Below are 13,574 nucleotides of genomic sequence, written 5' to 3' on the forward strand. Positions count from 1 at the left end.
GGCAGAGTCCCTTTAAACAAGTCCTTTGAAGTAGAACTCATGGAAAGATGGCCCAGCAGGGCTTGTTTTAAATGGGTCATTTTCTATTTTAATGCTGATGTCCTCGCCAACTTGATAGCATGTGAGCAGCAGACAGGAAGGGGAGGATCAGATGCCTTATAGCAAAGGGTTAAGTAAATACGAAGCACCATTCTTGACAGACGGGGTCCTGGAGGGTAGTACACCAGATGTTGCAACAGCTTGAGCCAGTGGCTCCCCAATTCATTTAATAAAACCATTGTGCTTTGTCAGGATAAACTTCCTCAGTGTTTCTGAGATTCAGGTCAATTAAACAAAGACTGATGAAGCACCTACTATGTGCTAGGATGTGCTGGGTGCTGGGGGAAAGAAGGAGAAACTTATACACATCTTAGAGGATGGGGGTGGGTGGGACAGATTATTTAGTCTAAAAAAGGAAAAGGGGCAGGACAGGGAGAGGGCAAAGTCACAATGCTAATTGGGAAATCAAACTTAGTTCTCACTCAGAATACAGTTATGTTCCATCATATTCTTCTGCCTTGGAGGGAAATGAGATGTCAACAGCAACCAGTGGCAATGGAAAGGTTGTGGAATTATAGAGACTATAGAGGGATTGAAATGCCTCCATCATCCACTAGCCCAACATCAAGAATGAGAACTTACTGGGGGTCCTGGGGGTCCCTGGGGCCCTGGTGGTCCAGATACCTGAAAGTCAAAAGAGAAAAACATCAGAACATATTTACCAAATAATTCTCAAACAACAGATCATCTTCTTCCAATATCATAGAATCGTGAATAGAAAGGGGCTTTCAAATCTAAAGCTGTAGAATTCCCTTTAAAGTATCTCATCTAGGTTGGGACTCCAAGGTTAAGAAGAAGTAGACAGATGTGGGGAAAACAGAGAATGTCTACAAGACATTCATCACTTCCCCTCCCTTCATATTAAGTACCTACTATGCGCTGAGTGCTTTATAAATATTAATCTCATTTTATTCTTACAACTTTGGGAGGTGGGTGCTATTATTATCATTTTCTTACAAATGGGGAACCTGAGGCACACAGAGTCCCACAGCTAGAAAGTGTCCATGGCTCCATGCCAACCAAAATGAGCATGAATTCTTTAGCAAAAAACTAAGAAATCCAGGGAGGAGGAGGGGCAAGAAGAGGTGGAGTTGTTTAATTCATATGATAATAATAATCCTCAATTCTATAGTTCTTAAAATCCACAAAGCATACTTAACTCACCACATAGGAAGAAAAGAAAAAAAAAGAATTTACTAAATGCACATCATGTGCCAGGCACTGTGCTAAGTGCTTAATAATTATATATAATTATTATCTATTTTTATCCTTGCAGCAACCTTTGGGAAGTAGATCCTATTTTTTACTTTACAATTGAGGAAACTGAGGCAGGTAGAGATTGAATAACTTGTCCAAGGTCCAACAGCTAATAAATGTCTGACTCAGGTCTTCCTGATACTAAGACCTATGTTCTACCTCATGGGCTGCCGTGGTAAACTATGTTATCTGTCCCTAATTTCAGGGGTGATGTCACAAGAGGCAGACGCGTCCTTCTGCTAATAATCTTTGGAGCTAAGTGAAGAACCAAATTCTAAGACAGACGATGGGGCTTCTCTGGGAGGGGAAGTTTTACATTCTTATCAAGTAACTGTGGGTATCCGAGAGAATGCTATGTTGGGGGCTCCAATTATTAGTGGTACTTGTCACCAAAGCCTCCAATTATAATAGGTATTACTATAAAGAAAATTATTACGCGAGCTGTGACAATTACGTTGCAGATTTGATCATCACCGATCAGAGTTCCTGGTGGACCAAGTTCTGCCTGAATAAGAAGGTTTAGGATAAGGATGCACTTGTGGAGTACTCGTGGCCTAATAGTGGAAAATTAGCTCCCCATAGAGCAATTCTGCATGAACGAGGAGAAAGAAAGCCCACCTACCTCTGTTCCTGGGTCACCCTTCTCTCCAGGTTCTCCCTTCTCTCCCTGTGAAGGCAACACTATGGTGTAAATACCTATACCAGGGTGAGTCCACATTCAATTTAATTAAATTAGCAAACATTTATTAAAGTGCCTATCATGTACTCATTTGTTAAACATCTCAAAACTTTGACAGATTAGAGGATGTCTAAATGAGGATGACCATGTGACATGAGGAGTAACTGAAGAAAATGGGGTTTATTCTACATGGCTACAGATAGGAGAACTACAATAGGTCTGTGGACAGGAAACAACAAAGTGGCAGATGCTGGCTCGGTATACAAACCCTTAAAGCCGACCTACCACAGAATGGGTTGTCTCATGAGACTCCAAGTTCACACAAGGAGAAGCCAATCTACCATCTATTAGAGATGTGATGGACTCAAGCAGCAGTAAGAGACACATTTTTGGACATGGTCATTATGGGGATTTGTTTAGCTTGACTGTATATTTGATACATAGTTATTTTGTTTTTTGTTTCATTTTTTTTTTGGATGTAAAGGTCTAGATGGGAGGGAGAGAAATAACTGTTATTTGAAAAGACTAAATTGAAAATATATAATAATTTTCCAAATAACCATCTATCAGGGATTCTCTAGAAAGACTTTTGTCTTGGGTGAGTGTTTGCCTTAGGCCACCTTTAGCTTCCAAGACTATGATTCTTATAAGATTTACTAATGGGAAGTCCATGGAAATCATTCATTGACGCTAGCCCCCTCATTTTATAAAAAAAGAAATTAAGGTCCAGAGAGCTTCAGTCACTCGTCCCACAGTTCAAAGATTGCAAAGGTAGTGGGGTCAGAATTTGAATCCATTTCTTGGATTCCATTTATCTTCTTCCAACTTCCAAAAAGGATTTCAATCCCAGCTAACCCTATGGTTTCATTATCATCAGGAGCTCCCTATAAGGAAATTCCCTCTCCCAATGCAGAGGCAACTTATAATTTTAGTGAGATTGCCCAAGGTCACACAGTCAATATGGAGAGAGTCAAGATTTAACCCCAATTATTGTCCTGATCCCAAGGCTGGCTCTCTGTCTCTCCTCCCTCTTCCCCCGCCATTGTCTCTGATTCTGTGAAATCCTGTAGAGAGGGAAACTCTTAAGTCAGTGTGGCAGCTGTAGCTGGAGTCTCCTTCTAGTCTCCAAATTACTTTCTGCAGAAATGGAAACTCCCAACATGGAAGGCACCAGTTAGCGATTAGCAACTTCCCAACCTTGCCTCGAAGGATGGGGGTTAGTGCAGTGCTTGGCTCATAGCCAGGTCCATGGCATGATGCCGTGGCGGTGCCCCAGAAGCCATGTTACCCTCCACCTCCACCTTCCCCTGTCTCAAGACATCCTCCTGGTGGGACCCTCTTACTGTAAATCCCGGGAGCCCAATTGGACCAGGCAATCCCGCAGCTCCCGGTCTCCCTTGGTCACCTGGTTCTCCTTTCTCTCCGGTGGGGCCATCAAGACCCTACAGATCGACAAAGATGGCAGGTTGGTTAGTTAAGCTTGGGGTGGTTATCTCGAAGCACGTTTTTAGCATGCGTTCACAGCTCCCTTCCTTGTTAGGACTGAGAGGGTGCCCATATTGCTGAAGGAAAAATGGAGGCACGGAGAGGAAGGAGTCCCCTCTAGACAATTTCTCGTGGCATTAAAACCCAGCAGTACCCGCTCTCTGAGCATGACTTGAGAGTTACCTTCAGGCTCCAAAGGACGAATGAGAGAGCAATCAGACTTAGAGACAGAGAGAGCCTTAGAGTTCATCTAACTTACTTTCTGTTTATTTTTTTTTTTTATAAAGGAGACAACCAGGGCCAACAGTTACACAAGGAGCAGGTGGCAAAACCTAGATTTGAACCCAGGTCCCCTGATTCCAAATCCAGTGCTCCTTCCAGAACAAATTTAATGTCTCATATTTGCTTTATCCTTATCAAACTCTTTTCACTGAGAGTCATTTCATTAGATGTTTAACAACAAAATGGTGACCCTGGCAAGGAGGTTATGGCTAATCCCAAAAGTCACTTGCTCATGGATGCATGGATAAGTGTCCTGGAGGCAGTGTGGTACAATGGAAAGAGAATGGGCTTGGGAGCTGAGGACCTGGGTTTGCTGTGTGCTCTCAGGCAACTAAAGCTATGATTCGGGAATATATTTCCTACATTTATCAAAAGAGAGGGTTGGTCTGCCTGAGGAAGCAATGTGGTTGTTGTTTAGTTGTATTTCATTCATGCTCTTTCTGGGGCTCTTTGTGATCAAATATAGGGTGTTCTTGGCGAAGATCTTGGAATGGTTCACCATTTCCTTTGCCAGACCATTTCACATAGGAGGAAACTGAGGCAAACAGGGTCACACAGCCAGTAAATGTCTCCAGTGGAGGCTGGATTTGAACTCAGGGAGATGAGTCTTCCTAATTCCAGGCTCAGTGTTTTGTGCACTATGGTGCAGCCTAGTCCAAGCAGGGTGATAGAAGAGAATTAATGTAGGGAGGAATTCAAAAGCTTCTCTTTGGGTTTCAGCCTCTTCAACAAGAAAATGTGAAGATTAGGTTATGAAGCTTAGAATCTTCTAGTTTCTAAGCTACTTCCATCTCAAAGGATTTATTTGGCACTTACTAAATGCCAGGTACTGTGCTCAGTGCCATACAAATATTACCTCATTTGAGCTTCACAATCTAGGAGCTAAGTGCTATTATTATTCCCATTTTATAGATGGGGAAACTAAGGCTTAGATTTCTGAAGCTCAAGGTCACTCAGTGACCAGGGACAGGTCTTAATCCTGAACCTGAGTTTCCTGACTCCATCCTCAGAGTATTTTCAGTCATCCTGTTCTATTTCTCCAATTGCACACATTAAAGCACTTACTGTAGACAGCAGGGAGAGAGGAGAAAGAAGATAACAAATCATTTCTGCTGACTTACCGGGGAGCCAATTTGTCCTGCTTCCCCTTTCTCTCCAGGTGTCCCCACATTTCCTTTTTCCCCTTTTAACCCTGGAGGTCCATCCTTTCCTTGTGGTCCTTGGGGACCAGGGGGGCCGGTCTCTCCTGGTTTTCCTCGAGGTCCCTAAAGCAAATACAAGTGGCTCTTGCTTTCATGTGCTAATGACAAGAAAAATAATTTAACACCTAGAACTTTAAAGTTTGCAAAGCAATACACATACATACACACACACTTTCACTGGATCCTCACACAATTCTGTGAAGCAGGTGCTTTTGTGATTCCCATTTTACAGATGAGGAAACTAAAGCTGAGAGCAACCTTCCCTCAAGCCTCCAAATTTAGATCCTATGTCTGTGGTTTGTCTCCACAGATTATTCTTGTCTCCTTAAATTAGAAATCATTTTTGGTGGTTTGTCAGGAAGCCATTGTATGAATCTGAAGATTCGCTCTTACCTTTTCCCCATCATGTCCTGGAGGACCTGGCAGACCAATTTCCCCCTACAGCAGAAAACAATAAAAAGTCACTCTATTCAAAGCTTTTACCACTCTTTTTAAAAAATTGCCACATGAGGGCAAATGTTTCTAAGTAGTAATCACCATAGATGACTGGCTTGGGCTGTCATTTTGAATAGCATCCTAAATTCTAAAGGTTTCCCTAAAGAGAGGATTCCTCCAATGTCTGAGAGAAAAATGAACTGATAGGTGTATTTTTGTGATGAATTTCTAAGTTAATAGCTGAAGTAGCTCAATTTTGTCTCAGATTCTACAAGAATATAATTAAAATCCAAAGGGAATATATAAATGGGGGGGAGGAAATTGAGACAAAAAGAAAGAATTATATAGCAGAAAGGACCGATGGAAGAAAATGACTGTCTAATGAATGGATGAGGGACTTCTGGTATTGCTGAGAATTATAGGGCATATGTGGAAAGGAAGAGAATGACAGGATTATATCCTCTGAATAGGGGTGAGAGTGGGGTGGGACCTGAGAGAATTATAAAGCAGACAACAAACAAGAGAAGGAAGGTGGCTGCAGTCTATGATAGTCTGGGATTTCTGGATTTTTTTATGGATTACCCGAAGAACTGGAGAAATGCCTTACCTTTTGTCCTGGTACACCAGGAGCTCCTGGCGGGCCTGTTTGCCCTGGGAGTCCAGGAGGTCCCTAGGGAGAAAAAGATGGATCCGAAGTAAGATTTTTAGTTGAACTAAAGAAGGATAAGTTCTATTCTGTCATGTGCAGTAGTTTTGGAAATATCTTAATTCACAAATACTGGATAGAAGAATCATAAGGCATAAGGTTTTTTTCATGAAAAATTACAATAGCTCATACTTCCTGACCACTGGTCTTTTGTCACTCCATCAGACAAAAAATACTTAATGATCACTGTGTGCCCTCCTTGATTTATAATTGGAGGAGGTCTCAGTGATCATCAGTCCAAACCCATCATTTTAGAGATGAAGGAACTTTGACCAATATCATAGAGTATCATGAAATCATAGGATTGGAAAGGACTTAGAGGTAAATTAGTCTATTTTCCCCATTTTATAGCAGAGACAACTGAGACCCATTGAAATTATATGATTTGCCCAGGGTCATACAGGTGACAGAGCCCAGGACTTGAAACCAGATCTTCTGATTTTAAATTTGGTATTCTTTCCATTACACAACAGCTGGCATAGAAATATTTTTAAAAATCAGACTAAATTGAAGTTAACTGATTTTGTCTTCCTTCTACTCCCTTCTCTTCCCCTCCCCTTCCAACTCCTCCCCTCCTCTTCTGTTCCCTTTCTCTTACCTTCCCCCTTCCCTTCTCTTCCCTTCCTTTTCCTTCTCTTCCCTTCCTTTCCTTTCCCTTCTTTTCCATTACCTTCCCTTTCTATTCTGTTCCCTTCCCTTCCCTTTTCTTCCTTTCCCTTCCCTTCTCTTTCTTTCTTTCTTTCCCTTCCCTTCCCTTCCATACCTTTCTCTCCCCTTTCCTTCCCTCTCCTCCCCTTCCCTCCCTTCCCCTTCTCTTTCTCTTTGAGATAAATGAAGACCCTGTGAGGTAGTTAATTACTTATTTACTTAAGGACAGCCTATTGCATACAAGGCACTGATCTAGGTGCTGAAACTTAGAACTAAGGCCAAATGAGACTCTATATAAAGGAGCAAAGTCCTGGAGATATTCCTTCAGATATTCTGGAGCTGGGACTCCTCTCCTCCTTTATCACGCTACCTTTCTCCAAGTTCCCAAGGGCAGCTGCTTTCATTTGAGCTCTAGAAAGTTAGAGCTGAGAAGGGTCTCAGAGATCATGGAGTTCACTCCCTTCTTTCCCCCCTTCCCTTTGTCTTTCCTCCCTGAATTTTATAGAAGACTTTGTGAGACCCAGTCATAAAAAGAAACATGAAGATCTCCTGACATACTTAGCAGGAGCAGCCTGGCCTTTGCCATAGCCCCAAACAGGGGCCATTTAGTGATTTGTCCCCAGAATACCAGGTAGGGAGGATCATGGCCATGGCTTTGGAGGCTCCTTCTTGACTCACACTGTCTCGTCCTCTTCTTGTGATTTTAGTAGTCTACCCATCAGCACTTTGACAACCCCTAGTGTCATTGTTTTCTCTCTCCAAACTAGTTCCAATTCTCCAAAACTGAGAAGAAAACGCCATGGGTACCAGAGTCTGCTTCCCAAGCCAACCCTGAGTAACTCTACCCACCCAAGGATAAAGAATGGGCACTCACCATCAAGGCCAAAGTGCGGATCTCCTGCAAGGCAACCACCACAAAGTCAACAGTTGGGCAAATCAGGACTCATCTGAGAAATGTGTCCAATCACATTGAGGAAACTGAGGCTTAGAGGATTTAAGACTTGCGCTGAGTCATATAGCCAGTGTCAGAGGTGGGTCCCTGCCTCTAAATCTCCCATTTTGCCTGCTGCATGCAGCTCTCATATAGGAGGCACCCCTTCCCCCACCATTTCAGGGGTTTTTTCTGAGTCCTCCAAATGCCCACGCCAGGCTCCTTTTGTCAGAGCCGAAGGTCACAGCTGCTGCTGCGGCCAAGGCAGCTGTGCCGGCTGCCTGTGGCAAGAACGACTCTCTCCTATACTATCCAATGTGGCTTATGCAGTCATTCACTTTGCTCATCTGACTATGCTTGAGCCTAATTCCGAGGGTTAACATGTTTGTTCCCTTTTCGTTGTTCATTTAGTGGAGAGACGATGGGGAAGAGAAAAAAAAAAAAACGAATGCTTGTTAGCTGGAAAGATACAATAAAGTTTAAAATGGGATTCTCTTTATCCCTTTCATCTCCATCAGGGAAAGTATCAGGATTTTCCCCTGATGCTGAGATTCATCAAGGAAGTCAGTGTGAGGAGCTGGCTGCTGTCACTGAGGGGACTAGAGACTGAGAGCTTGCTTACCAAGTATGCTTACAGCTTAAGCACCAGTGGTTTCCCTCATGTGTGAAATTGTGTGTGTGTGTGTGTGTGTGTGTGTGTGTGTGTGTGTGCAAGAGAGAGGGAGAGAGAGAGAGAGAGAGAGAGAGAGAGAGAGACAGAGAGAGAGACAGAGAGAGACAGAGAGACACAGAGAGACACAGAGAGACACAGAGAGAGACAGAGAGAGACAAACAGTCAGAAAAAAAGCCAAACACTCAAAGGCAGATGCAGAGAGACAGACCAAGACAGGTAAAGATAGAGAGACAGACAGAGGAGGTAAAAATAGAGACAGAGAAACAGAGAGAGAAAGACACACATAGAGGCAGAAGGACAGAGAAGGAAGCAGAGAGACAGACAGAGACAGAGTGAGAGACAGGGATAAGGAGACAGAATGAGAGAGACAGAGAGACAGAGAGAGAGAGACAGAGAGAGAGAGAGAGAGAGAGAGAGAGAGAGAGAGAGAGAGAGAGAGAGAGAGTAGAAGCCATGAATGGGACTTTAGGAATCATTTCTAACCCCCTCATTTTACAGATGATGTAACTGACCTTCAGGAAAATTAAGGCTTGCCCAAGCTAATGCAAGTGGTAATAGTCAGAGGTAGGATTTGAACCCAAGGTAGGATTTGAACCCAAGCATCTTTCAGTCCAAATGGTGAGTCAGTGGGCACAGCTGCGCTGGCGAGCTTCTGACCCATCTCATTCTTAATGTTTCTGGTGGCCCACATCTCCCTCTTCTCCTCCCCTTCTTTCAGGACTCAGATTCGTAGGCCCAGATGCCCACCTTTAAGCCAATCCCATAAAAGAAAGCCTGGACCTACAAAAATGATCTCAGGGACCATCAAACTGAATCGTGCATTTTTAGAGACAAAGAGCCTGAGGCCTGTGAAGAAAAATTTTCCCAAGTCCTCAAATATGAACAGCCAGGAAGAGCCTTGAATTCTGATTCTATATTTTTTCTAATCTCTAATTTTTTTCTAATCTCTTTTGTAAGGCCACAGTGATTGCCTTACAAAATAATTATTCTTATAAAAGATTCACATCTTTAAAATACTATAGTTTTTGCTAGCACATTTAAAATACCATTCAATTTGAAAAAAATGGCAATGTCTCAGCCTGCACTGAAGAAAACAGGGTCCCCTTATTTTTTTTAGCGCTCACAGGGCACCAGAAAATCTTGATTTATGCCTTCTGTTCATATGCTGGAGTGCCTATAGACCAACCGCATTCAGAATGAGCAAGACTAATTGGACTATACAGTGTGTCTTATCCAGTCTCCCCATTTTATAAAGGAAAAAAGAAAAGCCTAAATCCATGTGGATCGTAAACCCCACCTTTAAGCATGACTTGGAGCCATGACACTTCTGATGGGGAAAGAAAGGGAACGTAAAGGGAGCAGCAAGGGATTCAACCTAATAGTCTGGCAGCTCAGGAAACATCCTGACCACTCATTATTAGTCTTTTCCCTTGGTAGGGGACCTAATGGCCAGCCTGGTTTCCAGAGCCATGATCTCTGAGCTTCCCCCTTGGCACCTTTTGGGGCATGGAGGATGAGGGCTTTGGAGGGCAGAGGTCAAGGGAAGCGGGGAGTCCATTTAGGCTGAGCAGGGAAAAAAGGCCAGGAGCAGAGATACTGGGTGAACCCTCACCTGGAGAGCTTCATTGATATTTCCATTGTAATCCACCATTTCTCCTTTGCCCGGCTCTCCCTTGGCACCCTGGAAAACAAATCAGAGCTCCTGATCAACATGTCTGCAGTTGCCCGGCACTTCATGTGTGGGACAGAAGGAAGCAAACTGTCCTCAGGCCCTAGAGCTGGGCTCCTGGGACTGTGTTTTTCTGGAGCTGTCATGGTGTGGTGGAGTCTGGATTAAGCCAACCTAACACAAGTGGTGTGTCAAGGGAATTTCCTGTTCTAGCCTGGGAGACAAGAGGCTCCCCGAGAGGGAATTCTGGATCCCCCAGACAGGCTCCAGACAGTATTCTGCTGGGACATTCTAGAGTCCTCAGAGAGGCTTCTGGAAGGGAATTGTATATCCCCCATACAGGCTCCAGACAGTATTCTGCTGGGACATTCTAGAGTCCTCAGAGAGGCTTCTGGAAGGGAATTGTATATCCCCCATACAGGCTCCAGAGAGTATTCTGCTGGGATAGTTTAGAGTCCTCAGAGAGGCTTCTGGGAGGGAATTCTGGATCCCCCAGACAGGCTCCACACAGTATTCTGGATATTCTAGAGTCCCCAGAGAGGCTTCTGGGAGGGAATTGTATAAGCCCCATACAGGCTCCAGAGAATATTCTGCTGGGATATTCTAGAGTCCTCAGAGAGGCTTCTGGGAGGGAATTCTGGATCCCCCAGACAGGCTCCAGACAGTATTCTGGATATTCTAGAGTCCTCAGAGAGGCTTCTGGGAGGAATTGTATATCCCCCAGACAGGCTCCAGAGAGTATTCTGCTGGGATATTCTAGAGTCCTCAGAGAGGCTTCTGGGAGGGAACTCTGGATCCCCCAGACAGGCTCCAGAGAGTATTCTGCTGGGATATTTTAGAGTCCTCAGAGAGGCTTCTGGGAGGGAACTCTGGATCCCCCAGACAGGCTCCAGAGAGTATTCTGCTGGGATATTCTAGAGTCCTCAGAGAGGCTTCTGGGAGGGAATTTTGGATCCCCCAGACAGGCTCCAGACAGTATTCTGCTGGGACATTCTAGAGTCCTCAGAGAGGCTTCTGGGAGGGAACTCTGGATCCCCCAGACAGGCTCCAGAGAGTATTCTGCTGGGATATTTTAGAGTCCTCAGAGAGGCTTCTGGGAGGGAACTCTGGATCCCCCAGACAGGCTCCAGAGAGTATTCTGCTGCGACATTCCAGAGTCCTCAGACAGGTTCCTGAAAGAGAATTCTGAATTCTCCCAAGAGGATTCTGCTAGGGAATTCTGGAGCCTTCAGAGAGGCTTCTGCAAGCTGGCCTCTAAAACTAACCAATCTGGGTCTCCTTGAGCTTTCTTCCTCTCTGCCCCAGCATTTTAAAGCCTGTAAACATGATAGCAGCTGAGAGCCCCCAGCAAGAAGCAGTTGGGGAAGAACTGTTCTCACCTTGGGGCCGGCAGGTCCCTGTTCTCCAGGGGCACCGCTTTCTCCCTGAAACACAACAAAAGCAGAGTGAAACCCATGGATAGAGGAACGTTAGGGTGCTTACTTGCCCACAGGGTCAGAGCACCAGGGGGTGCCAGAGGGCTATTCCTAGCTGGGCCCCTGATGTCCTAGGCAGTGGTCCTCAAACTTTTAAAATAGGGGATCAGTTCACTGTCCCTCAGACTGTGGGAGGGCTGGACTGTAGTAAAAACAAAAGCTCACACTCTGTCTCTGCCCATTTGCCATAACCCGGCGGGCCATATAAACATCCTCAGCGGGCCACATCTGGCCCGCAAGCTGTAGTTTGGAGCCCCTGTCCTAGGGTGTGATGGGGAGTATTCCCCCTTCCTCCCCACCATAAAGCTGGATTTTATTTGTAAAATGGGAAGATAAGAGCTTCCTTCTCCAGTCCTCTGACTGGCTAATAATCCAGGAAATGCTGCTTTCCCTCTCATACACTGACTGTGGGATCCTGGGCAAGTCACTGTTTTATACCCACAGTATCATGTGGCCAACACAATAAGTCTGTGAGATCTGAGGCCTTTGGTGAGCCATACAGGATTATCCTAAGAGGGAAAAGGCCCAGGGCCTTCATCTTTGGCCTATGCCTTGGCGGTAGCCACCCTGTGTCCAGAATCCCTTAGATGACCACTTAATGAGAGTTCCTGGAAGCCGGACTTCTGTGTACCTTGTCTCCTTGCCTCCCAGGAGGCCCAGTCTGGCCACTGGTGCCAGCTTCTCCCTGGAAAAAAAATAAGAGATAAAGGGAGGCAGAGTAGCTCAGGGTGCTAAGGGGACAGAATAGCCTTGATTTAGGATCAGGGAAAGTTCCTTTATGCATAAATTTAGAATCCTAAGTCCATAGATTTAGAGCTGTAAAAGATGTTAGAGACAATTCCCATTCTACAGATGAGGAAACTGAGTCACAGAGCAGTTACTGTGACTACCTAGAGTCAAAGAGCTACTAAGTGACTCAAAGTCCAGTGCTTGCTACTATTTAGATCGTCTTGGAGAAAGTGTTAGAATTTTTCTGTATTTGCATCTTACTTTCATACTCTTCTGCCCTGCCAATCTCAATTATTGACCTCAGCACCCAGCATGTTGGTCTGGACAAAATAAATACTTCATAAATGTTAATCAGTGAGAAGAAACTGATCATCTGGGTGATAAACCATGGGCTGGGTTTATCTTGAGTACCTCATTTCCTTTTTCTGGGCCTGTTTCCTTTTTTTTTTTTTTTTTTTTTTTTTTTTATGAAACGAAGGAACTGAATGGAAGATGTCTAAGGATCCTTTTGCTGGTACAATTGCACAGATCTTTGGGTCTTTACATATCTCAAGTTTTGGGAATTATTGAGAAAAGATCCAGATGGCGGCAAGGAGTGGAGAGAAAAGGGCAGCCTCACTAGGAGCTAAACCATGGAGAGGGGCTGAGGGAAACTCCCTTTCTGAGGGTCCATTCTTCTGGGAAAACTCACTTTTGGTCCTGGCGGTCCCGGTATCCCTGGGGGCCCCGGCTCCCCTCGTCCTCCTCCAATGGCATTGCCTGCATCTCCTTTCTCTCCCTGTTGAAGATGCAGAATTGTCATTGCTAGTGCAGAATGTCACAGGAGAATGAGAAAGCAGAGGATTTAGGGGACACAGAGGAAAAGAACAATGAATTCTAGTCCAATACTGTGGGCTCTTAAATGGACACAGGGTTTTGTAAGCCTTGAGATGCAGGGTTGGAAGGAAGAAAGATTTGAGGGAGCATTGAAGCAACTGTAAAATGAAAACGTCATTAGAGTTGGGGGTCTTATTGGAGGGTGGGTCTACAAAAATTGGATCAGGAAGTGGCTACAAATTTATCTCTTTGAGCTCGCATAGTTCCCACCCAGTCAAGGATCTGGCAGGAATCCCCATGACAGTTTCTAAAATTTCTGACCATAATTTTTTTTTTTCTCACCGCTTCCCAATAGCCTCTGAGGTACAATTCAGACATCAGTCTGGCATTTAATACATAGACTTTTCCCATTTTATTTCCAATTTCACCTATTTATGTGCTTTATCTTTTACACAAATTACACACATTACCATTCCTCAAATTCAGAT

At 44.4% G+C, this 13,574-nt stretch overlaps 1 protein-coding gene across 1 annotated transcript in view; it reads right to left on the reverse strand.

The window, feature by feature from the left end:
- COL13A1 (collagen type XIII alpha 1 chain) overlaps positions 1 to 13,574 on the reverse strand; it is a 120,690-nt gene that overhangs the window by 33,015 nt on the left and 74,101 nt on the right. The window contains exons 21-31 of the mRNA XM_074296546.1: positions 12,962 to 13,048; positions 12,173 to 12,226; positions 11,446 to 11,490; positions 10,010 to 10,078; positions 7,668 to 7,691; positions 6,047 to 6,109; positions 5,398 to 5,442; positions 4,924 to 5,067; positions 3,379 to 3,477; positions 1,979 to 2,023; positions 682 to 723 (exon numbers count right to left, since the gene is read on the reverse strand). Coding sequence (XP_074152647.1) covers positions 682 to 723; positions 1,979 to 2,023; positions 3,379 to 3,477; positions 4,924 to 5,067; positions 5,398 to 5,442; positions 6,047 to 6,109; positions 7,668 to 7,691; positions 10,010 to 10,078; positions 11,446 to 11,490; positions 12,173 to 12,226; positions 12,962 to 13,048 — 717 coding nt within the window. The remainder of the gene's footprint in view (positions 1 to 681; positions 724 to 1,978; positions 2,024 to 3,378; positions 3,478 to 4,923; positions 5,068 to 5,397; positions 5,443 to 6,046; positions 6,110 to 7,667; positions 7,692 to 10,009; positions 10,079 to 11,445; positions 11,491 to 12,172; positions 12,227 to 12,961; positions 13,049 to 13,574) is intronic.

This window comes from Sminthopsis crassicaudata, chromosome 2, assembly GCF_048593235.1.
Source record: "Sminthopsis crassicaudata isolate SCR6 chromosome 2, ASM4859323v1, whole genome shotgun sequence".
Taxonomy (NCBI): Eukaryota; Metazoa; Chordata; class Mammalia; order Dasyuromorphia; family Dasyuridae; genus Sminthopsis; species Sminthopsis crassicaudata.